General features: G+C 41.7%; 1 protein-coding gene across 3 annotated transcripts; it reads right to left on the reverse strand.

The window, feature by feature from the left end:
• Positions 1–468: 468 nt before the first annotated feature.
• LIPI (lipase I) lies at positions 469–24,614 on the reverse strand. 3 transcript variants are annotated; one of them, XM_048494525.1, is made up of 10 exons: positions 24,504–24,614; positions 22,756–23,132; positions 17,689–17,797; positions 15,867–15,968; positions 14,299–14,388; positions 12,404–12,565; positions 7,283–7,378; positions 6,374–6,485; positions 3,796–3,969; positions 469–1,215 (listed from the first exon to the last, which is right to left on the reverse strand). In XM_048494525.1, exons 1-10 carry the CDS (start codon positions 24,583–24,585, stop codon positions 1,128–1,130), a joined length of 1,392 nt encoding a protein of 463 aa, XP_048350482.1. In that variant the 5' UTR covers positions 24,586–24,614; the 3' UTR covers positions 469–1,127. The 3 variants fall into 3 exon arrangements, with proteins under 3 accessions (XP_048350482.1, XP_048350484.1, XP_048350483.1); XM_048494527.1 differs by lacking the exons at positions 22,756–23,132; positions 24,504–24,614 and adding an exon at positions 22,619–22,720; XM_048494526.1 differs by lacking the exons at positions 22,756–23,132; positions 24,504–24,614 and adding an exon at positions 22,624–22,714.
• Between the last annotated feature and the right edge of the window lie 1,580 nt (positions 24,615–26,194).

Raw genomic sequence — 26,194 nt, forward strand, 5'->3', positions numbered from 1 at the left:
GTGGCAGGGGTGGGCACCACTGCTGCAGGGGCGCAGGGCGTGCGAGTGCCCTGGGCACAGTTTCCCCTTGCTCTGCCTCTGCTTTTGCACCTTCACACAGAGGCGCTTCTCTCTTTTTTAACTGCCTGCAGCACAGCTGTAGTTGCGCAGGCATACAGAAATGAACCCCCATGCCGATCATTCCACAATACGATCAGCTGCATCTGCGTAGCTGTGCATGTACAACATGCAAAATTTAAAAAAGAAAAAGGTGCCTCCTTACAACAGCAGGGCGATGGCAGGCAGATTCTCCCTGACTGGACTGCACAGGAAGGGACGGAAATAAAGCGCCTCCTGCCTGGCTGTTTGAGCACGAGCAGCTCCAACCTGGGATTTTGCAAAAGGATCACTGGTTTAGGGATTTTCAAAAATTCTGGGTTGAGGGAAATATAACGTGGTGGACTTGTTTTGGGGATGGGACCTGTGCGAAGTGTAGCCCCCCCCCTCCAATGGTTTGTATTGCACTCTACATCCATTATATTTGTCCTGTGTAGAATCCACCATAGTTAGGTTCATGGAACAAGTTGAACACAAGTTCTATGCATATGAAATATCACTTCTTTGCCCAGCTTGAAGCACTGATATTCCAAAATACCTTATTTATTCAAATCTTCCTCAGTTTAGCCACTCCTGTTTTTAGTCCCTAATATGCACAGTAGTCCCCTCATATCCCAAAAAGGACTTCTCTAGCTCAACACTTGCACAAAGGGATTGTTGGAACAAGCTTGGTTCTTTCACTTCAGGCATCAATTTGAAAAAGGTCCTTGTACAGAATATGAAAGTTACTGAGAAAAATATGTACTTTACTTCTGTGCACGACACTGCAATTTCTGAAGGATATCAAATTAAATTAGTAGTCTTGGGTACAAATTTCTAGTATAAGTCTAATCAGAGATGAAAAGTTATGCTGCTTGATTCAAGTTATGCTAATAAAAAACCATCTTTCACACATTGCAAATAACTGAACTTCTTGTACAACTTCATTCTATGGCCATCAAAAGTAGCCCCAGTGATTGGAATTCAGTCTTTATGTCACTTCTCATTGTTGCCTTTATGTATAAGACAAGGCACATTTACTAGAGTCTGTTTCATTCATCATTTTCATAGCAGGGAATAGGCCTGAAGCTTGTTTCAATATTTTCCAGTAGTATAAAATCATATCTACATAGATGAAGCCTGGAGAGAGAGAGAGAGAGAGAGAGAGAGAGAGAGAGAGAGAGAGAGAGGTGATACACTACCAAATGAATGCAACATTAGATCTTTAAATTGTATATTGTCGAGTATGACAGAATTTCTGCCCCCTTGCTCTAGGAATGACAGGGAGCTGTTATGTACACAGTGTAAGCACCAAAAGAAGCCTTTAAAGGCTGCAAAGAGTAGTTTCCAGTCAATTAAGTTTCTCAAGCTGCAGTTAAAAAGAGGATTAATTTTGCAAACGTTTTCCCCTGAAATACCATCTTCCATTCTGATGATTTACTCAGGATATTGCTTAAAATCACCAACTTCCTGGAGATTTGGGGGGGCTGAGGTTGGGGGAGGGCAGGATTCCTGGAGATTTGCGGGGCTGAGGTTGGGGAGAGCAGGATTTGAGCGGATGGACCTCAGCAGGGTATTATACTACTGAGGGCACCCTCCAAAGAAGGCCAATTTTCTTCAGGGGAACTGGTGGCTACAGTCTGGAGACCAATCTTAATTCCAGGAGATGTTTAGACCCTACATGGAGGTTGACCCTGGTATTGCTTCCTCCAAATATTGCATTATTTTGCAGGTGTGCATTCCTTTTCACAAATCCCCTCCCCACCCCCCACCCCAATATTTTGTTAGCAGCTATTCAGTTGCTCAGTCTGTTTAATTTTGCATCTTTTTTTTTAGAAATAGTGGGGTCATCACATTGTCCATTCATTTCTCTACAGGATAGTTACTGAAGGCAAATACTCTTAAGCACTGCTTTGTCTCAGTCATTTTATATGATCAACTCAAGCCCTTCCACACACACAGAAAAATGCATATTCAATCCACGTTCACAATTGTTTGAAAGTGCATTTTGCTATTCCGCACAGTAAAATCCAGCTTCAAAGTACACTGAAAGTGGATTGAAAGTGCATTATTCTGCAAGTGCAGAAGGGGCCTAACTGTTCCTAAGGAAAAAGCAGGTGCTTTTTTCAAACAGCTACAGCCAGTATGAGGAAATAACATCGTATGAAGGTTTTAGGAAACATAGCTCATGTTCCAGAATCCCCTTTCTCAAGCAAAAATTCAAACCTGAAAAAAAGTTCACAACACCACAAAAAATTTGCATGATTCACAGGCTATCCTAAGCAAAGTTATAGTCTTTCAATTCTGCTATCCGCTGACCCTCTTATAACAATGGCAAACTTACAATATAGGTGACCTTTTGCAAAAATGTTGCCAAATAAACTCAAATGGAGAACTCGTAGTCTGTTAACTTAGCCACATTGCTTCTTGGCTTTCTACTATTTGATCTTGATATGTCACAAATTAATGTGTACTTTGGAACATTATGCACTGATGTTTGTACAATTTATAATTAATTTTGCTAAACGTAATTGAAGAACTCAGATATTTAGCTTTATCAATTAGTATTAACATAATTATAGTAATTATCAGTAACTACAGAAATTATATGTGTGTTCACATCAACTTCACATATTTTACCCAACTACAAGATACAATTATATCATATGATCATACTGAACTATATATAAACTAATAATTTAAATCAATTTTTCATAAATTGCAGAAAAGCCAAAAATTAGTAAACAGTAGCAAACACATAAGATATATATGTTTTGAGCAATGCTGCCTTTATGAAGCATATAAAGATTTAACCATCTATATATCAAATTCCCATGTGGATCAAAAAATCTGCAAGAAATCCTGCTAAACATTGTAGTGAGTAAGGACATCCAGGTCTCGGTTTATGCTAGGATGACATGCAGTGTTTAATTCCTTTATGAGTTCTAATTCAATACTATCATAGAATCATAGAGTTGGAAGAGACCAAAAGGGCCATTAAGTCCAACCCTCTGCAATGCAGGAACACACAATCAAAGCACTCCCAATATAGAATCATAGAGTTGGAAGAGACCACAGGGGCCATCAAATGTGCAGGGCCAGCCTAGGTAACCTATAGAAGCTACTCGCAAATAAAATGCAGCACTTGTGTAAGGAAACCATCTTATTGACACTACACTTGGTGGATATACTCCAAAGTGCTCACCTGAAGACTTGAACTCCACTATTACTATTGTTTGTTCTCCCTTTTTTACAACCCTCATCCAGCTTCATCCACTGATTATTTGCAAAGCCAGCTAGCATTATGCTTTTGCATTTTAACTGCCTATATAGTTACATTTCATACCCAAAGACATACCCAGGAGGTTGAGAGCAAGTAGCCTTTATCAACCATTTGGATTGGTACAGTGGCTTCCTGAGCTTCCTTCAACAACATTCCCATGCCATCACCATCTGCATTGTCTTTTTTCTCCTTTCTCAATGGATAGCTTAGTGAGCCTGAAAGCCATCTCTACACTTGAAGGAAGAATTCCCTTCTTTTGCAGCTTCACTGAAATGATTCTCCCTTGCAGGTGTTGCAGCAGATCACTGGCTGCTTAGAAGACTTGCCTTATTTATTGCCATGTTCAGTTCTATGCAAGATAAAGATTTCCAATAATAGCCCCTGCTCCCAAGTAAGACAAGCAATTAAGCTTTTGTTTTAAACAATTATAAACTTACCTTTTTGCATCTGACAGGGATCTTATTCTCATTTGGAGGATCCTAAGCTTGTATTTTGGTCCTACTACATTATTTGTAGAAAATGTCAAGGTAATTTTTGATATACTGTAAAAATCCAGATAAAATCCAGCAAGGATCTTGGCTTGTCTATATTGCTGAAATACTGCTGCATCACTAAGGAAAAATCAAGGAAATTCTCAGGTTGACACTTCAGTGGGATTCTGTAAAGTATAGCCAACATTAACAGAGAAAACAGTTCTATCTGAGCTTATCCTGTTCCAGAGTAGCAAAACTGGTACAGCAGCATTTCAAATATAGCCCACGGTTACTTATTTTTTGCCTGCCTGTATTTATTTATTTAAACATTTTATTCCACCTTTCTACCTAGCTTGTGGTGCCCAAGGCAGCTGACTGCATTTGGTTTGGTGTTCAAGCCTATTCAATTTAAGGGTCTCTTCTCTGACAGAAAAAGACTCCCTATTCCTCTACCACTACTATACAATACCCCTACAATACAATACAGATGAGAAGAAAAAGAATCAGCCAAAGGAAAAATCATACACTGTGAAGAATCCAAACCATTCTAATCCCTGTTTGCTTTTTAGTCCAGTAAAGGATTCTGTGTCTAATGTAAGATTAAAGTAATAATTATCTCAGAAAACTTGTGTTCCTTAACTTCTGTTTTCAAAGATAAAATAAATGCTGGTAGGCAGGGGAGGGGAAGGAGGACATGACAGTCATTCCCACATCTACTGATTTTTCCTCTACAAATTCTCCTTGGGGGACATTTTCTAGCCAGCCAGAATTACTTCAGTTTCAGAGTTCAGCTGGGAAAATAAATAGTTTGGAATTATTTAGGGGAGAAACGGTGGGTGGGAAAAAGCTTAATCGCCATGTTGATGGAGTCTATTGGACAGGCAGTTGGCACCAGGCATGGGAGCCAAGGTTGGTGGATACAGTGGTAAGGGGCTACCTATCTAAGTTCTATGAGTCATGTGCCACTGAACAGTTGGACTACTGGGACAAGAGGCAGATAGGTTGGCTGGAGCTCTCTCTTGGGGCTCAGAGGCTCTTCCAATGCTCTCAGACTGCACTCACAGAGTGCATGTTTTCCTTCAGATGGGCCTCATTGCCAGCTTGCACTACTCATGCCTTCTCCCCTGGGCAATTCAGCAGTTGATCATCCTGATGGCCAAGTTGTTGCTCTTGACTACCCAGCCCTGGACTTTGACAGTGAGTGAGCACACACATGCACCTGTATCTTCTCAGTCTGTGTTGAACAGTTGTGGAAAAACTGCTTCCTGAAACATAAAACTCATAAATAGAAAGAAACCCCAAGGAAGTAGTCCAATTTGATTACCTAAAATCCACATGCATGCTATGTTGTCACTTAGCTTCTTTTAGGGGGCAGAAGAAAACAAGAGCATCAGTGCGGAAGGGCTGGTATAGCTCTTGAGGGTTCTCCTGTGAACCAGTATAGGCTTAGGCTGCAGAGAGAGAATTTAGATGCCCTCTCCCTCTCATTTTCTTAGACCTTCCATGGGGAAATAAAGTGTGTGTGTGTGTGTGTGTGTGTGTGTGTGTGTGTGTGTGTGTGTGTGTTTTCCCTCCCCCCAGAAAATAATGGTGACAAGCAGGAAGGCAGGGAGCACATTGTTCAGATTCCTGTAGAATTTGATCCCTTAATGCAATTTGCTTGAAACTTGGGGGTCTTCAGTGGACAGGAAGGATAAGATCCCCTAAAATATTTGGTGTCATTTGCTTGAGAAACAGCCTCTCCAGCCTTCTGAAAAGATTCTGTGTATATGGTATAATGACCCCCAAATGTCAGAATTTCAAAAACAAAACAAAAGAAGGATCAGAATTCCAAAAGGGCACTGGGGAAAAGACTGAATACTCTAAAATACTACTATGAAAACTAAGGCCCTTCCCACACACGGGCGGAAACGAGCCTCCACCGGCATAATTTATGCTGATGGAGGCTCTGGGACCATTCGCACACTAGCATGCAAGCAGCCCCCACTCCCTCCCCCAGCCGGAGAGGTGACTCCACATGGAGCTGCCTCTCAGTCAGCCCCCTCCACTCACCGTCATGTCCAGTGTCACCCCCTCCAGGGGTCGGAGGGCAGCGTCGGCGGGTCCCTGCAGCCTTCCAGGGCAACGCTGGACATGATGGTGAGTGGAGGTGACAGGGGAAGCAGCATCTTCCCAGCGGTGCGGTTTGCACCACGCCCCTGGGAAGACGCTCCTTTGCAAAAACCTCGCTTGTTTTGCAAGGTTAAAAGTGGCTGCTTCACGCCACTTTTGGGTGGCCAGGACGCATTGCAGCAGCACCTCCTGTGCGAATAGCCGCCCAGGGATGGCTTTTTTGCTGTCCCTGGGCCGCTGTGTATCTCCCGAGCAGAAAGGGCCTAAGCCAAAATCTGAATCTGAAAGATGCCAATTTTTTTTCAGGTGCATGCCCTTTCTTCAGACTAGCATATCAGTCCCATCCAATATCAGTTTCAATAGCCTTTACTTCCAAGTTAGGTTGATCATAGCCAAAAGACAAAAACATCAGGTAATATAATTAACTTACCTATCTATTTTAGATTCTGCTATATTTCCTGTATTATCTGCTATCTGGATTCTTATAAAACCTCTCCTACTGTTTTTGTTCCAGGTAATGATATCCACAAAGTAATGATACACTGGAAAACAAATGCAAAATTAGCACACAAATCATAATTAACTTACAGATTTCACTGCCAAAAGATGCAATGATATCTTTAAATAAGGAGACACATTCAAAATGGGCAGGTATATGAAAAGTGATTAGCCACAGTGAATCAATGAAACCCTCACCCTGAAATGCAGTGTACCTCTGAGCAACACTGCCTGGGGCAACAGTAAGGGTTGTGGTCTTCACACCCTACTTGAGCACTTCCAGAAGCACCTGAGTGGCCAATCCCACCCATTTCCCTTGCTACAGATGGTTTTTTAAAAAACAACAACAAATGAGATATGCCTTTCCCTTTACATCTCTGCAATGAAAGGGCTATCCATTGGGGAGAAAAGAGGGTACAAACAAAATAAATAAAATAATTATGAAATAAAAATGGCACACAGGTGTTATTTAGCATTTGAGAATGACAGTGACATATTCCTTACATCACACATCTTACAATGTATGGGTGTAAAAATGCAGCTGTCTTGCATTGCACTTCTTGAAATTCATCTTTTACTGATTATCCAATGCAAATGCAGTTCCTTCTTACTTTCACATCCAGCTCATTTGTCATCCCCTACCAGATAATTTCCTGTGTTTAGCATTTTTCCCTAACACATGGATTTTTTGAACACAATAAATTTCATAAATGATCCAGCAACAAAGAATCACATCTAATCAAGAGTGTGCCTTGTTATCTGGACAGTAAGTAGTTTATTCACAACGCTCTCATTCAATGAAAACCAGAGAAAGTGCAAAAAAGAATGGTGGATGACTTACTGCAGAAAGGCTCTTTGTCTGAAGTGTCAAAGTAAGCTGTTGTCACAGGGGGGTTCTTTTCAATTAAATGGTTCTTCCATTTATCAGCATAATAACCTAAAAATTCAAATTGGAATACGTTCAACAAAAAATTAACACACATAGAAAAGATAAAATCTGAAATATTTTGTTTTGTTTTATAATGTTTGGGGAAATCAAACTGACATCCAGTCACAAAAAGCTAGACAAGTTATGTATGCTAAATTCCAAGGTAGTCATTGTATTATTTATGACAGTATGCATTCTCTACCACTCCAGCGCGCGCGCGCGCGCGCGCACACACACACACACACACACACACACACACTTTTTTCCCCTTTCTTTCGGCATTTCATTTTACTTGATTAATCAGAACTCACAACAATATTCTTACAAGCTAGGCAAAAACCTGCCCAAATGGTGGGTTGATGGGAAAACAGTAAGGAAGCTGTTACAACCGTATTTGGATCTCTTGGAGAACTGGCTAGTTGTTCTTCCTTGTTTTATTTTCCTACCTGAGTATGCACACTAGAACATGCCCATAATTCTCTGGAAAGTACAAAAGCAGCTTACACAGATGGGTTAAACAAGACAAAATAGAATTCCAGAATGTAAATTCTGTGATGATTCTGGAATGTGTTCTGACTGTTCTCATTCTTCAGCTTCACAGGCCCAGAACTGCATGGGAAGAGAATGACAACTATGCAGAAGTGATGAAAGGATTCTTCTCCTTGATCAGGCTCTCCAGTCCCAAAATGTGTTTTTGCCTCTCTGGACTGAAAACAGCCTTCCTCTGCAAAGCACAGCAGGAAGCCGGCAATCAAGAGGGTTAACAATTCCATCACAAAGAAACATAGGATGTCATAAGAACAGAAGAACATAAAAAAGAGCCTGCTGGATCAGACCAGAGTCCATCTAGACCAGGGGTCGGGAACCCACGGCTCGCGAGCCGCATGCGGCTCCTTCCCGCTTGTACTGTGGCTCCTGGCATGGCTGCCCCTTCCAGGGGCATACCAGGTCCAAATGGTGCCCGGAGACCAAAAAACCCTCCGGGCACCCCGCCTGCGGAGCCCCACTTACTCGCGAGTAAGCGTGGCGCCTTACTCGCAAGTAAGCACTGCAGCACTTACTCGTGCAGCCTGGCCTCCTCAGCAGCCACCCCGACTTACCCAGGCTAGTTCCAAGCTGCCGTTCCAGGCAGCCAGCCAGCCTCTATGACTTTCTTAAAGAAGCAATTCCCCAAAAGATTGCTTAAAGGGGAAAGCAATCTTTAATCAATCTTTGGAGAATTGCCCTTTTAAGAAAGTCACATAGAGGCTGGCTGCCAGAAGCCGAGCCTCAGAGCCTGCCGTGGGAGGGTGAGGGGAGGAGGGGAATGATGGCTGGCTTGCCAGTTGGCAGGGGTGGGAGGTAAGGGTGGGGGGCAGGAGCCTGCTGGGGAGGAGGCACTCTCCCCCTGTTCTGGAAGGGGGGAGGAGGTGCTCTCCCGTTGGCGGCAGCTGGAGCTGCAGAGCTAGGGCTGGCTGGGTGGGGGCAGGGTGGGGCAGCGCTGCGAGGCGGGGGTAAGGCTCCCCAGCTGCTGCCACCGGGTCCAAATGGCTCTTTGGGTTTCAAAGGTTCCCGACCCCTGATCTAGACCAGCACTCTACTACTCGCAGTGGCCCACCAGATGCCTTTGGAAACTCACATACAGGATGTGAAAGCAATGGCCTTCTGCTGCTGTTGCTCCTGAGCACCTGGTCTGCTAAGGCATTTGCAATCTCAGATCAAGTAGGATCAAGATTGGTAGCCATAGATTGACTTCTCCTCCATAAATCTGTCCAATGCATGCATCAATGAAGGATGCCTATGCTTTGAAAATCCATCACAGCAAAGGACTGGCAGCCTGTCAATAACCCCAATAGGTTAAACTGAGAAAAAGTTATTTTCTCAAGGGTAAATGAAGATTTAGTTCATAGGAACGCATAAAATTGATTTCAGACAGTTAAGGAAGAGATTTATTTTGGCGGGACCTTCTGTGGTGCCACCCAGCAAATGAGAAACGTCAACAACACCTGTATAAGTAGATTCTCTTTTTTGGGCCCACTGTAGAACCGCCTGCCTAAGAAAGTTAGAAAGGATCCCCACTTCTATCATAACACAACAAGTAAAACAAAATTATTCAGGAGGGCATTTTTCAAAGGCAACCGGAATATATTATAGTGGAATTGCTCAGAATGGCATTTTTATAAATGGAATGGGACGGTAGTGTGTTCAACATATATTATCTGTTTGCAGTATGTATTTTACTATTTCCCTGCATTTTTTAATAGCGTAACACCGTTTTCTGTGCTAACGTATGTCTAATACTTTATGGTTTCTTTCAGATTGCTGTATTCCGAATGATGTTACATTATTTACCTGATGTTCTGTTCTATTGATTGCATCAATGTACACTATATTATCTGCTTTGAGACCATGAGAAAGGTTGGCTGTAAATGAAGTAAATAAATATTGCAACGTAGGACTTTAAAATCCTCATCAAAATGTTTTGCATTTCTTAAGCTCTTTCTTCATTACGAACACGTAAACTTCCTGCAGTTATTTTCACTAATTTTCAAGGTTCAGTATGAAAGCAATTGGCATGTTTTACAAACAATGCTCAAGGAACTGTTTTTGATGATGAAGTTGTTTAAAGAAGTCTACCTTTTAAAAACACTTTCTCTGGAGAATTCTAGTTCTTCTAGCTATCCTTCTTGTTTTAATTCCAAAGGGTACAAACTGTCATCACATTTTCTGCGTTTGTACTGGTTGTCCTTGTCAATCACAAGCAATAATAGACACAGCCCACTATAGCTCTTTATAGTTGATATTATAAATATCATAGATTGTCATTCAGCTGTGAAAGGTAAAGTGTGCACATGCACAAACAACAATACTGTATTAAGGTCACAAGGTGGGAGGGGAATCAATCCCTTTAATTCTGTCTTGCAAAGTTAAGTATAAGTAATTCTACAAAATACAGATGGTTTGTTTGCCCGCTGACCCTGAAACACAACACTTTTACCTCTCTCCACAATTAATGCCCGTTCTGCATTTTATAGTGCAGCATGAAGACACTGGTTTCCTTTCCAAACTGAATTAATGTTGAAATTCCTGGCTCTGTGGTATTTGCTTTTAAATATTAAAATACTTTTTAATCAGTTACGTAATCAGAAAAATCAAAAACTAATAATGCATTCTCCGTGTATCAAGGATAGTGGCCTTCAGGGCCTGCTCAGTTTATATTAATTCTAATAATAAACTAAATCAACTTTTATTAATTGGCTTAAGGGCTATCTGTTTAGAGTTTTAATATGTGCTGATTACATTTTTTCTTCCCGGTTGGATTAGCTTTATTCGAGAACTAGAACTGTTTGGGAATCTTTTTACAGATCAGAAGGTTAGTGGAAGAAATGTAGTTGTATTTACTTCTGTCCAGCAAGAGATCAAGTTGTTGCATTACTTACTTGCCAGAAACTTCACAATTCAAAGCAGGCACCAATGTTAGCGGCTTCCTCACTTCAAATTTTGGCAAGTTGGCACCTTCTCACCCCCAATTACTGATTGCACCACACTATAATCTGGCAGATTTGTGTGAATGTATGGGGAGATTAACAGAAGGGTGTGGCTATACTTAAATGCACAGAGAATTGGCCTGGGGGCCTTAACTAATTGAAGTTCTGCTAGCATTGCAGTTTTGGGATCACAAACATCTTACCTGACTAGAACAGCCAATTTCTGTTAAACTCAATTGTAATTTAACCCAGTCTTTCTGTCTTATGGTTTCAAAACAACTACTGTTGTGATTAGAATGAGGCATTATGTTGGATCCCAAGAAGCATGGCCAAAGTTGTGCTCATGGACAAAAGCTTTCCTATCTCACCCTTCTCACTGCAGTCCCTTCAGCTGCCCTTGAAAATGACTCCCAATGATCAGGGAAGGGGTTCCTCTGGAATGGTGTGCAATTTTGAAGCTACAACTACTGCAGAAGAATCTGGCACAGATCATCACTCCTGTTTGAGCAAAAGTTACCTTCTGTTTGTCTTAGGGCACAACTGGATCCAAGCCAGTGTTGTCTGATAAACAACAGTTAAGCAGAGAGTTGTTTTCCACAAGTATTATATTGCTTTCTACCCAGAAGAGTGTTCAGTTGTTTGGATTCTACAAGCTTTTCTGCTGATGAAAGAAGGAACAAGGATCCTTTCTATTCTCTGAAAATTGTAAAGCATTGTAGAACTGACAGACAAAAAGAATGGGAACTGCAGAGAGGAGGGAACTCAGGCGAGACTGAGTTGAAAAAATTGTCCTATAATAAAGAGTGTTTTTACAGTAACATCAGCAGAGCCATCCTAAGGTGAGTTACATCCTTCTAAGCCCACTGACTTGAACAGGTTAAAAGGATGTAGCTGCATTTAGGAATGCAGTACAGCCAACCTAGAACAATAAATGTGGCATCTGAAAGGTATCTGAGTTATAGGTTGACTGCTGTGAAACCATCCACACTATGTTCTTTTCAGAGTGTTGGATTAGGACCAAGGAGACTCAGGTTCAAACATCTAGTTACCAAACCAAGTTCACTACACCTAGAGAGCAGCAACAGTGTAGTGGTTAAAAGCAGGTGCACACTAATCTGGAGAACCGGGTTTGATTCTGTGCTCTGCCACTTGAGCTGTGGAGGCTTATCTGGGGAATTAGATTAGCCTGTGAACTTCAACACATGCCAGCTGGGTGACCTTGGGCTAGTCACAGTTCTTCTGAGCTCTCTCAGACTCACCCATCTCACAGGGTGTTTGTTGTGGGGGGGGGGGGGGAAGGGAAAGGAGATTGTAAGCCCCTTTGAGTCTCCTTACAGGAGAGAAAGGGGAGGGGATATAAATCCAGACTCTTCTTCTTCTACCACAAAACTTATAGGATGACTGAGATTTGATGATACTTTACACACGCGCACACACACACACACATCCTGGGTCAGTCACGCTCTCAATCTAAACTATCAGAGTTATTGTGAGGATAAAATGGAGGAGGGGAAGGGCTCCCTCAAGGAATAATGCAATAAAAATAGATGAAAAAAAACAATCTTACCCAATGTTGGACACGGATTTAAAACATCACAGTTTGTACATTTTCCATTTCTATAATCCACATATGAGTCACAAAGAAATGCTGTTATGTTACACTTCTGCTCCAAAGATGAAATGAACAAAAAAACAGATCTCTGATGTTTGCATTTTAAATACTGAGATCCTTGAAATAAAAAAAAATTAAAAAGCATGTAATAGTTTGTTAGTTTTTCTAAGAGTAATACTAATGTTAACAGGACAATAAAATAGTCACATTTCAAGGAAGGCATGTTTTCATGTTATGGAAATGTAACATAGGGTTACAAGCTTTACAATCAAGAATGCAGTCCAGAAAATTTAGTAGCACAGATAGGGAGTACAGTATCCGTGCATTTTTTAAAAATGCCAAATCAGCCTCCTACTGGAGACCATGGCAGAATACATTTCTCTGTTGATCCTGTACAATCAGTTGCACATTATTATTATTTTTGCAGACTTTACAATGCTTATACTGAGAGAGTGTGAATCTGTTGATTCGTCTGGATTTTTCAGCGGCTTTCAATACTATCTATCACGGTACTGCTCTGGAACTGTGTTTCTGGACTGGAAGGCATGGTTTTACAGACATTCTGATCCTACCAGGATAATAGGTTTTAGAACTATTGTGCTGGAGGACTGCTCTTCAGCCCCTTGACCTTTAGGCTGCAGGCTCCCACTAGGCTCCATTTTGTGCCCTGAGTTTTTGCACATGTATTGGAAACTGCTGGAGGAAATCATTTGCAGATTTGGGGTGGGTTGTTCTTTGAAAAGTGTTCATAAACTTCAGTTAACTAAGCGGGGTTATAGTCATCATATCACTGCATTTTTGACCTATCTACACTGGTTTCCAATATGTTAACCTGTGAAGTTCTGTGGCTTGGAAGCAACATACCCGAAGTACCGTTATTCACTTAAGAAACTACCCAATTGTTATAGTCATATTCATAGGCCATAATCTGGACACTCCTGCCTTCTGGAAACAGGTGGTTGGCACCCCCAAGAGATGGTCTTCTCAGTTGTGAAACCAGAACTCTGGAACTGTCTCTCCAAAGACACCATCTATCATGCTCCCTTCTGTTGCCATCTTCTACCACAAGGTGAGGTTTTTTGTTTGGTCTGGCACTCCCTCAGTGATTCCTCCTTCCTGCCCTATGTTTTGTTGTTTTTATGAGTGTTTGTATTGTGTTTTATGTGTATTTTAGCTTGGTTTTAAGTGCTTTATGCTTTTTTCATTTTAGCGCTTTTAAGATGTTTTTATTATATATGTTTTTAATCTGTTACCTGCCTTCATGGCCCTGTTAAGGACAGAAAGTCAAGGTATAAATTTTTAAAATAAACAAACACAAATGAACAATAAAATAAATGCATTGATTCAGCATTCTAGTGTTTAAAGTACTTTATATGCACTATTTCCATAATCTTCATAACACAAAATTTGTTGGGACCCTTGCACCAGGAGCATATTTATCTTAAATAGCATTCAGAAAACTTCTGAGACACTCAGTTCTTTTAGTGAACTATCCCAGAAAACACTTCTCATTTGATATATATTCCCTTTTCAAATTGTAACCACAGTGCAATATTTAGAGAGTTACCCTTTTCTAAATCTACTGAAGTCAATGGGCAGAAGGGGTATAATTTAGCTTAGAATCACACTGGAATATCTGAAGTAGAAGCAGCACCTCAAAATGCACAGGTAAAGCATCTATTTCCTGCCCTGGCATTCCTATCTACTTCTTAATTGAAAAAGTAAGAACTCTGGTCTTCCTAATACAATTCTTTCAAGAGCAAAGTGATTAAACAATTTCATTAGTTGTGAATCCTGTTTAGGGCTTTTCCCAGTATTATTTTTTAAATGTAAATAATTTCTCTATTTACCTCCCAATATCGTCTGTGGACATCCTGGCTGATATGTTCCACCATTTGGATAGAAGTCAATGTTTCCCAAAGGCTTTCTGTAACCCAAAGCTAACAAAAACTTAACAATACAATGCAAGAGAACATACAATAGATTTCAGAACAAATAAATCAACACTTAACAAACTCTGGATATAATTTTAAACATCAAAATGTATAAGAACTTGTTTTTCCCTTTCTTTGTTTACATATTTGACAGTGTGTGTGTGTGTGTGTGTGTGTGTGTGTGTGTGTGGTGTGTGTGTGTGGTGTGTATGTGTCCGAAAGAAAGAGAGACAGAAAGTATGTGTCCTGGTTTCAATGGTCCCAGCTTGCCAAATCCCACCAGATACAGGGAACTAAACAATATTGGCCCTGATTAGCGTTTGGATGGGAGACCTCCAAGGAGGTCTAAGGACTTTTATACACAGGCAGTCAATGGCAAGCCTTCTCCGTTTGTTTCTAGCCTTGAAAACCTTATGGGGTAATCATAAGTTAGCTGAGACTGGATAGCACTTTCCATCACCAAAAAAGAGAAGATTGATAATTCATCATCATAGGAAATAACAATAAGCAATTTATCCATTCTACAGACCATCTTAATTCATGGATGAACTAGAAGAGACTAAAAAAGACAATTTATCAGCCTAACTGAAATGAAAACCCTCCATTCTCAGTCACACTGTGGCTAAAATGACTACTGTGTGAGGAAATAATTGCATGTTAAATCCAAAAATATTCATGGTGACTTACAGGCTGTGTGGACAATGGTTGTGCCAGAGCACATTATGGATGATGAAGATATGTTTTTTTTCAGAAACTGCCTTTTTCTGGGGCAAGGACAATTTCCCCAAATGTCAGCTAGGTCCAAACCAAGGAAATGCTGACATTTTTTGTGTGAAATCATTCATTAGAAATTTAATTTAATTTTAAAAAACAAATAATTATTTTATTTGAAATGGAGTATTTTGGACTTCTTCTGAACACCCCTGGGGGCCGTAACAGAATTCCAGTCAGAATTCCAGGCCATGAACAAAGGCATAGTGAGCTTAATTGTTCTTGTATATTTTGGTATAGAGCCAAGGGTACCAAGTAACCAGTGGTCCCAAAAAACAAAATGAACAATTATATTTAACTGAGTAAAAATAAATTGTTCTTAATCTCAACAAATGTAACCATATATTAATAGCAGTGGGTGGCTTACAAAAGACTCAGAATCATATCCATAATGGTACTTATTACTTTGTGCATTCTTGCAAGGTATTTCTCCTCTTGTTCATTCTTTTTTTAAACAGCAGTCACTGTGCATCATGAAAATTTCAAAAGCAGTTTCTGATATAACACAGTTGCTTTTTTTATGGCAACAGCGCGTGCACACACACACACACTGGCTGCATGCAAGCTCTTGGTCATACCTTAAGTTCTCCCCCCCCCCACACACAGACACACACACACAAACTTAGCTTTACATATCAGCAAGTAGTACCAAGAAATTCAGCACATTTTTTACTCTATAAAGTAATTCTGGTAATGCAGAACTGTGTAGTTACCATTAATATCCGTATGAATAACATCAACAAACTGAGCATCAGTGTGATCCAGTCTCTCAGTTGCCTCTTTTCCACTAAATAATGGCCCCGCTGGGTCAAGACCTGGCATGAAAAATAAACATATTTAGCTACATTATAATAGGCTTTTCTATTTCTATAATATATTGAGTGGGAAGCAAACCATCACGTGACCAAATATGTGGGCATACAAATTGTTTAGACAACACAAGCAATACAAAATTAAATCATTATTTATATTAACCAAATAATGGTGAGATTATGCATTATTTAAAACAATTAACCTCTGTTTGTATTCTTAACATCCCGATTCCCAATATATTGGCTACAGTCTTAATTAAGAATATACTTGGGGCTTGTAAAAGGTCCTGGGAGGAAGGACATATGGTGAACCTCTTCTTCAACAATGCCCCCAACCAAACAAGATCTATGTACACAATTCTCATGGAACCAGGAATCTGTTCCCCTTTTCTAAGGCCCCTACCACACATGCAAAATAATGCGTTTTCAAACCACTTTCACAACTGTTTGCAAGTGGATTTTGCTATTCCGCACAGCTTCAAAGAGCACTGAAAGCAGTTTGAAAGTGCATGATTCTGCATGTGTGGAATGAGCCTAGGATGGTAATGATCCCACTAAGTTGAAGGTAGGGGCAACAGGGCTTGCTTTCACAGAAGAGACATCAATATATTATTTCAAAAGAACTTAAGAGGATTTCAACTTCACTAGGCTCTGGTACCACTATGCACACTGGGGTGCATACCTCTTCCTCTAAGGAGATATTGCTCTTCTGAAGAATAGTCATGCATTACTTGCTTAGGGCTTGCCTATAATATATGCTCACTGCCGTTCAGTAACGTTGATTTAATCAGTAGCTGACCTACATAGGTTCTATGTTGAAACCTACGTTAAGTGTGGGTGTCACCAGTAGCTGTGTTTTCATGGTTTAAGTTGTAGCTCTTTGAGGAAGGCCAGATAGTCTGAGTAAGGCCATTTCTGCATGCATTGCTTACCACATGGCTGAGAAGTAGTCAGTTTTCTAACTTTGCTTCAGAGTGGCATTTTCCTGTTTATACCATTCTTTGATTTCTCACAATTTTTTGCTTATTCAAATTACCCTCCTGTGAAGTGATCCAAACCAATCTGATCCACCATTTTGCCTCCCTGCCAACCTCTTGGTTGTTCCCATATAACCTCTATTTCGGGAGATTGCCTGCCACCTTTTTTTGTTGTTGCTGATGTCTTTGGTCCAGTATTTTTTCGCTAGACCAGTTTTGTTAACTTCAGTGGGTTCACTGCTCCAGTGATAGAACTTTACTGCTAAATTTGTTTTTAAAGCCCTTCTGATCTTTCTGAACCGTTGGCCCAAAGAATGGGAGGAACTACTGTGGTCTAGATAGAGAAAGGCAGGGAGGAGCAAGAAAACCAGAGGAAAGCTAAATGCATAGTGATCTCCTTCACTTTCCCTGCAAAGGGAAAGAAAAAGTCATACTTAAAGAGCTGTCAGAAATTGCAAGAATTTTCTGATCTGACAGCAGTGCAAGTGCCAAAGAGGGGGGAAATGTATACATAACCAAGAATCAAACCTGAAGGGAATGTATGCCCTAAGTGAAGGAGACCACATGTGCATGAATGGCCTAAGAGTACAATGATGTACATCTAACTTTAGTCCAAATTCAGTCTTAGAGTTTTTGTGGTTAACTAAACTGGATTTTACTTGTCCATTAGGTCTGGGGAACTGAATTACTTAATATGCAGGAACAGCTATGCTCCTGAATACTCAACAGAATGGTAAAAGTCTTACCTGTTATTCTACCAATTTTTCCACTGTATGCCTTTCCAACAAATCCAGATATATGAGCCCCAAGGCTTACACCAATCATGTGAACAGAATCAAGAGAGGCTCCATTTTCCTGCCAGTAAATACGCAGGGAAAGAAGATTGTAGAAATGTGAACCCAAACATCTTTACATTCTGTGTACATCAATATAATATTCTTTGTGTAGTTTTGAAAGTCTTCAGACATATAAAAATGTTACCCATTTTATGACAAAGCAACACGTATCAAATAGACTATACAATTGGGGACCCACAAAAAAGTGAAAACAGCGATCACATCCCCCCCTTTGCTTTCTCCATTCTCCCCCTGCTCCTCTTCTCACAGTGCAATCTAGAACAGAGTTACTCCAGTCTAATCAATACACTTCAATGAGCTTAAACTGGAGTAACTCTGTTCTGGATTACACTGTTAGTCTATCGTTCTTTCTTCCTCGTGTCACCTTTTCTTACTCTCTCTGTCCTCCATGATTGTCACTTTCTTATTCTTTTTGCTGCCCATCATTTTTTCTCTTTCTGCCCCCATCACTCTTGCAGCCTGCCACTTATTCCCTCCCCACCCCATCACACCCCACCACAGCAATGATGGAAGCAGCTTTCCCAGAATTACAATATATATTTCAACTACAAACATCAGTTCTCTTTAGAGTTGCCAGTTCCAGGTTGGGAAATTCCAGGAGATTTTGGAGGGGAACTTAGGGAGGGCAAGATGTGCAGAGAGAAGTTACCTCAGCAGAGTATCATGCCACAGACTTCACCCTACAAAGTAACCATTTCCTCCAAGGGAACTGATAAATCATCTGGAGATCAACTGTAATAATGGGTGAGCTGCCCTTGTTCTCCTGGAATAAATGGCTGCTTTGGAAGGGGTGAGTCTTTGGCAGGGGTCAGCAACCTTTACCACCCAAAGAGCCATTTGGACCCGTTTTCCACGGCCCCGAAGATCTACCAAGCCCGGCTCGGCACGGAGCCGCCTCTGGTTTAGCTCCTCCATTCACCTTTCCTTCCAGCACTGGGAGGCACAGGCGCTGGGCAGGGAAACCCCCTCTGCCCAATAGAGCAGGTAGCCGCCTGCTCCGTGGGGCAGAGAGGGGATGGTGGCTGCAGCCTGCCTGGTGCCATCACCTCTCATGCTGCAGGAGGCAGCAGCGCCAAGCAGGGAAACCCCCTCTGCCCTATTCCATAGGCAGCCTGCTCCGTAGGGCAGAGATGGGATGGTGGCTGCGGGGATGGCAGAGGGGGGATGGCAGCTGCTCTGGAGGGACATACCCACGCTACCCTCTGACCTCCAGGGGTCGGAGGGCAGTGTGGGCGTGTCCCTCCAGCCCTCCAGAGCAGTGCTGGAAGGAGAGGTGAATGGAAGGGATGCGAAAAGCAGCACCCTCACGCATGGAGCCACCTCCGGTTCGGCCCCTCCACTCACCTTTCCTTCCAGCACTGCTCTGGAAGGCTGGAGGGACACGCCCATGCTACCCTCTGACCTCCAGAATACGTGGAGCCGCAGTATAAGGCTGAAAGAGCCGCATGCGGCTACGGAGCCACAGGTGGCAGACCCCTGGTCTATGGCATTATATCCGGCTGAGGTCCTTTCCCTCAAACTCCACCATCCCCAGGCTTCACCCATAAAATCTCCAGGAACTTGCAGTTGGCAATTTTACCTCCTCTTCACCCAACAGCCAATCTACTTTTATCTGTCCTGCTGTTTTCTGTTTCCCTCCCCCACCTCTACCTTGGTTACTTGTTTTAATTGTTTTTATGGTTAATGTTGGACACCGCCGTAAGCCCTTTGGGGGAGGGCGGTATATAAATTTTATTAAATAAACAAACAAACAAACAAACTACAATATTTCTCCACAGTGGGTACCAAAGAAGCTTACATTAGCCCCCCCCCCCCAATCTCCTAATCCTCACAACAACCATGTGAAGTGGGTTAGGTTGAAAGTATGTGATTGGTCCAAAATCACCCAATGAGCTTTCTCAGCAAGATGGCCATTTGAACCTGGGTCTCCTAAACCCTTCTTTGAAGCTATACCACAATGGTACAGCAGCAAGCACCCAGGCCTAGTTGAATCATGTAAGTCAGATGGTATGAAGTCACCGAGAAGTTCCTGCAAGGTCTAAGGTTGCCGTTCTCCTGACAACAGAGACCTATTCCCCTGGAGAAAATGACTGTTTTAAATGGTGGCTTCTATGGCATTATACTCTGTGGATGCCTCTCTGCTCTCCAAATCCTGCCCTCCTCACTATACCACAGAATCTCAAGGAATTTCTCAATCTGGAGCAGGCAACCCTAGTCAGGTCTGGCCCCACTGAGTTATCCCTCAAAGGCCAAAATAGTCCTGGAAAGGACCCCACCCTCTCCTCCTGCCTTTTACTCACGGAAACTGAAGCCTGGAGTACTGTGGTTGCATTGAGATTGAAGCAACAGGCATCCTTTCATCCTTTTAAGATTTTAACTCCCCACCCCCGTATTTGTTTCGATTTCAGATTTTTCTGCAAATCTTTTTAGGTTTACAGAACACCACTTTTGCATGTAGTCATGGACTGCCCTGGTATAGTATGGGAGGATTAGTCCCCTTCAGGAAGAGAACAATCTGTCCGCAAGCCCTGCCTTGGTACACACTTCCTGCGAGGCCAAGGTTTCAGGACTTTCCCAAAGGAACTTTGAGCCTGCAGGGCGCTGAGGACTTGAGACCCCAGCACAGACCTGCCCATGACCAGACCCACCACAGTCTCCTGAAACACCCCAGGACCAGGCACAGGATTGTATACTTGGCAGCCAGCAGCCTCCCCTCTTGGTAAGGGAATGCTAGAAGAAACTAATGCACCCCCACAGGATCTGGGCCCCAGTACTCCTCAGGAGTAGAGGAACTGATTCAATTTTCTTGCAATCTTGCTGACAATCCCACCGGTTGCCTGACCTGTTTTATAGCTATTTTTGTTATTTGACCCTTGGACTGCTTTTGCCTCTGCCTTTGTGAATGCCTAACCTGAATGCCTAACTGGACTATCTTTCAACTTCGATTGTGTTATTGGAACTTGGACTGTGACCTGAGAATCCCTACTGTCAGGTCTGGTAGTTACTGGAACTTGCCTCCCACATGGTATCTTCAACCTGATACCTGATATCTTCAACACAAAGGTTTGAGTAGTACATGATGTGAAAGACCTTTGCTGAAGATTTTGGACAACTGTTGCCTGTCTGAGCAAGCAATATTAACTGCACCATAATTGTTAACTTTGCATTGATTCTACTGTATTTTTGGTTCTGTAAACAAAGGCCATTTCTGCACAGTGGCAGAAGCAGCTGTCCACCAGCATAATTCATGCCAGTGGAGCCATGGGACTGTTCGCATGGTCTCGTGGGGCGGCCCCAAAGCTGCTGCGAACCACAAAGGCAGCTCCACATGAAGCCGCCTCGGGTCTGCATGTTTTGTTCACCTTGTCTTCTCTCCAAGACTCCAGAGGGAGGTACTGACACACCCACACTGCCCTCTGACCCTCGGGGGTCGGACGGCAGTGTGGGAATGTCCCTTCTCCCTCCAGAGCCTCAGAGGGAAGACAAGGTAAACAAAACATGCAAACAGACTGCACCTGAAAGCGGCGCTCTCCCACTGGTGCCCTTTGCACGGAGCCTGCAGGAAGACACCGTTTTCCAAAAAACACGCTCATGGCGTGTGTTTTGAAAGCAGCGTTTTCACGCCATTTGGGGGGATGAGGATGGTGTTGCTGTGCTGCGGCAGCTGTGCAAACAGCGCTGCAGGGACAGTGTTTTTACCATCCCTAGGGTGCTGTTTTGGGGCCATGCAGAAACAGCCGAAAGGTTTATGAAAAATGACTTGATCAGCTAACTATGCATAAAATAAGTTTTTTGTATTAGCGTCCATTCAAGTGAGGAAACCTAGAGGAATATAATAAGACAGCCAGTACTGCTTTACCGTAATTCTGTACAGCCAGTACAAGCATTTCAGGGGAATGCTCAACCAAGAGTTGAGTCAAAACTTGACAAAAGAACCTGTCTTGAGTCAAACCATTCATTATCTCAGTTCTTGTTCTGCCTACTCTGACTGGTTGTAGCTTTTAAGATCCTCAGGTAGAGGCCTTTCACATCATCTGTTACCTGATCATTTTAACTGGAGGTAATAGAATTGAACCGTGGACCTGCTGCATGCAAAGTAGGTTCTGTACCAATTAGCCACAGCTATTAAGGAAGCTACTGCACCACACACTCCTTGTACTTGAAAATATAACTGGCCACAGCTTAATATCTCATGTACATACTATATGCAGATTCAGACATGCAATTATTATACCTTCCTTAATTTTTTGTTTGCATGGTTTCACACATTTTCTTACACTAACAGCCCAATCAAAATAATGGAGACAGTCAAAGATGGGTTGCAGTCAAGCCACGCAGCCACCTCCAGAGGGATTTCTGGAGGCATGGGGAAGGGAAAAACAGGAAAAACTCTTCCCATCTCCAGAAAACTCTTCATGGGAGCCAAAATAAGTCCAGGGCTGGGGCTGTGGTGCAACTGGCCACATACCCCATGTGGGAACCAACTAAAGTCAGCTCTACCCCCAAGGATGCCCCAGTCCTCTTATACTGGCATCCCATTCCAGACACAAGCATAATTCTGTCATGGCCAGGATTTCCAGCTTTTGCAGCAATGGGACTGAGGGGCACCTATAGCAGGCCCTCCACTGCAGCATTTGTCCCTGTGGCAGCTCCATAGGTAGCTCTATTCCCTATCTGGATTGGGCAGTAATAATGCTATCCTAACAACACTTTCCTAGACTAATGCTCACTTAATGGACTTCAGTGGGATTCTAAGAAGAGCTACCCAGGATTGCTCTCTAAAAATAGTGTGTGTAATAAGCAAGAATAAGTAACAGACCTCACCAGTCCCTTTTGCTGCTGTACGCTGTGAAAAATTCTTGAAGTGACAATACAGCATGCCAGTTCATATGTCACTCCTCTTGACACCATAAGATTGCTCTATGTTCGGCTATCAGCAAAAAATGGGTTCCTTACCAACATTTCATCAATAAGGTTCTTCAACATTTCTGCCACCTTCCTGGTATTGGAAGCAGCCGTGGGATACATCAAAGTTGTGGCACCCCGATTCCAATCCACTATTATAATATTAATGTCTTCTTTTGCAAGCAAACTATCTTTAATTGCATTAATCCACACTGGTGGAGAACCTGTAAATCTGTACCCATGAATAACAAAAATAATTTTCTTGGTCACATTTAGATAAACAGAAGTTGTCAAATTTTGTCCACTGAGATTTTCAGAACAGTTTTGATTTTTCCTTGTATACAGAAGAAATTGCACTTTTACATCTGTGCCCATTAGAGCATTTGCTAAACTAAGATCTGTAAATTCCGGGCATTTTTTTTCTGTGTCTGAAAAATAAAGGAAAGAAAAGGATCAGCTAGATTATTTGTTAAAAAATGACATTAATCTCATGCTTCCTCCAAGGTGCACAGGGTGAAATGTATGACAATCATCCCACTTTATTCTCACCACTAAAGTTTGCAACTTGCTTCAGGTCCACCAATAAATTCATGGATATTATTTGAATCCAGAACTCACTGGTCCAAGTGACCCACTTCCACAATTCCAAAACTGGACATATTCTACACATATTTCTAAGGATGTCATTATTATGAAATGCTACTTTATCTTCTTTTTGCTCTACATTTACAAGCAAACTCTATATTGGGGTGCTGTGTGGTCTCCGAGCTGTATAGCCGTGAATCCTCTGAAGATGCCAGCCACAGATGCAGGTGAAACATCAGGAGAGAATGCTGCTAGAACACGGCCATACAGCCCGGAAACCGCACAGTACCCCAATGATTCTGGCCATGAAAGCCTTTGATAACTAAACTCTATATTAGTTACAAAAAAATGAAATTCTTACTTTTCTCAAGATGCAATTGCACACATTTTAACTACTTCATATAAGATTGAGTCACACTCTGCGTTTTAATACTGTGGCACCATAAATATTACATGTTGACACTGTGGTTTTTTCTGGGCTATTTAGTTTCCACCTCTTTCCCTTTCCTTCCCCTGATAAAACTGTTTCTGTAGACTCAAAGATAGTGCTTCAAGGCAGAAAACTTGTACAGTATGACCAGGAGTTACTGTCAGGCAACAAAAATACATTTGGATACATACAATTTCCACAGGTTAATGTGGCATGGCTAACAAGTAAATAAATTAAAATAAACTCTGTAAATATTAGTTCAAAATCTCACATTCTTTTTGTGAAGTTACTTCTGTATACTTTTATAGATATAATTTTTGGTCTTGCTGAATATCTCAGGTGAAAAAGTATCAATATTAACAAAATACTTAAATTATATGCACACCTTTTGAGGATTAGCAGTGCAGTCCTAAACAGAGTTACACCTTCCTAAATCAGTGGGAGTCAATGGATCTAGATGGGTGTAATTCTGCTTAGGACTACACTTCCAGTTTCATTAAACAAAGGTGGACTTCCTTTTGAGTAAATATGCTTAGGATCAAGATATTCAGTTTTAAAATCTTTTCTAACTACATGTTTACATTCCAAAATCAGTTGAGTAGCATACTTTTGCACAGACTTCAGAAGATAAAGTATCTGTATTTATGCTAAAGAGGAACCTTTGCACGATTTTTTAAAGAGGCACAACTATTCGACAAGTACCTATAACTACGAATCATGTATTACAAATGAACCCATTTCCTTCTAATAAAAAGTCAGGAGGAACTTTAAACAGTGAATTTACCTGCTGTTATACACCATGCCAAGAAACAGACGAAGAAACATATTCCGAACATGGAGAATCTTTGAAAAGCAGAATAGAACATCCACGTTTGAGAGAATGTGTCTGTTTCCTTGTAACATGCTGGTCTTTTGCTTTAGTCAGTCAAACGTCACTGATAAAAAAGGTGTGGCAAAGTGGAGGAAGTTACTTGGCAGAGTAAAAATAAATCTTTATGCTACTGCAACATGTGACTCCGCCTTTCCTTCTTAGTTAAAAGCTGAAGTACTTCTTTCAGGATTGTCACATCTTTTTAAGATAAAAGCTTCGTGCCTCTGATCATGGACAGAGGACCACAAGGTCTATTCCTTGACAGTATGTGGTACAACAATAACCAGTTTTATATACTCGTGTGCATTCTCTAAAAACCTTGGGGTCAAGTTAAATAATTCTATAACAGGTCTTAAACAATTTATTTCTAGTTCATTTTCTGCCCTACTGAAAACCAAGAATGCAGCTTAATCTTACTGCTGCCTAGGATATTTTTTGTTTGGATATATTTTTAGGTTAGGTTTTATTTTTTAGGTTTTATTTTAGGTTTTGAGAATGTTTGTCTCCTGAAATAAAATATAAGGATTAATACATAATACAATTTTAAAGGAAAGCCTGCCCAGTTTTCTAAGGGAAAGAGGGACAGAAGACAGGGGTAGCCAATTAGCGTAGCTAATATGATTATTTAAAACCTGTACTGTACTGTCATGTACTGAAACAAACCATTAGCAGCAGGAAGTCATAAATTCAACTCCAGGCTTACAATACAGGTTGGCTTCCACTAGGACAAGTGTTGATACATCATCAGCTCATAGAAATAACCTGCATAGACAGTACCGTAAGGGGAAAACTGGCACCTGGGGCAAAATGGCACAGCCCGCGCCCTCCCACCGTGCCCGCGCCCTCTCCCACATGCCTCACTTACCTTTAAAAGCTAAAAGAGCAGCTTGATCCGGGCCGCAGGGCATTCTGAGGGGAGGGATGGGGGAAGCGATTCTCTGCCGCCCCATGCCTGTGCCTGGGCATTTGTGCCCCCGCCCCCGCCCCGTGGTAGCTACTAAACAGTTCAACTGGGCTATGTTCTTCTACAGTTCTAATTTACCATAGTAAACACACATTTCCTAAAGATAATGCAATATCAGGATAAACCACAAGATGGCAGACAAAGTTTGGAATCTTTAGGCTGCATAACTACAACTAACACATCAGTATTAGCTTTAGGATAACTTTGTTGGTCTAAAAATGAATATCTGTCTAAACATGAATATCAGAATGATTCAAGTTGTGCACCTCATTTAAGTCAATACTATTAACCTTCAAAGAAGTGTCCTATGGACATTTTTTGAATTTTGAGTAATAGTAGCAGGTGGCAATGTGATGCAGTGGTTAGGGTGTTGGACTAAGATATAGAAACCCCAGGGATGAATCTCCACTCTGCTACGGAAACTTGCTGTGTAACCTTGGACCTGTCACAAATAATTGGATGGGAGCTCTACTTGGACTACCAGAAGTATGACGTGGAGGCAGCCAATAGTAAACCAAATCCGAATGTCTCTTGCTTTGAAAACCTCAACAGGGTTGCAGTAAGTCAGGTGACACTTGATATTTAAAGGGGGGGGGGAAGCAGGTGGCACCATAAAATGGCTACAATCGCCAATCACAAA

Source organism: Sphaerodactylus townsendi, linkage group LG04 (genome assembly GCF_021028975.2).
Source record: "Sphaerodactylus townsendi isolate TG3544 linkage group LG04, MPM_Stown_v2.3, whole genome shotgun sequence".
Lineage (NCBI taxonomy): Eukaryota > Metazoa > Chordata > Lepidosauria > Squamata > Sphaerodactylidae > Sphaerodactylus > Sphaerodactylus townsendi.

Bases quoted from the DNA above. Each gene is read 5' to 3' on its own strand.
- LIPI (XM_048494525.1), bottom strand. From the start codon at position 24,585: ATGTTCTATTCTGCTTTTCAAAGATTCTCCATGTTCGGAATATGTTTC. The intron at 15,969-17,688 runs GTAAGACTTTTA...TTTTCATGCCAG, and splicing joins AAAAATTGGTAGAATAACAG to GTCTTGACCCAGCGGGGCCA. The intron at 1,216-3,795 runs GTAAGTTTATAA...CTCTCTCTCCAG, and splicing joins TCCCTGTCAGATGCAAAAAG to GCTTCATCTATGTAGATATG.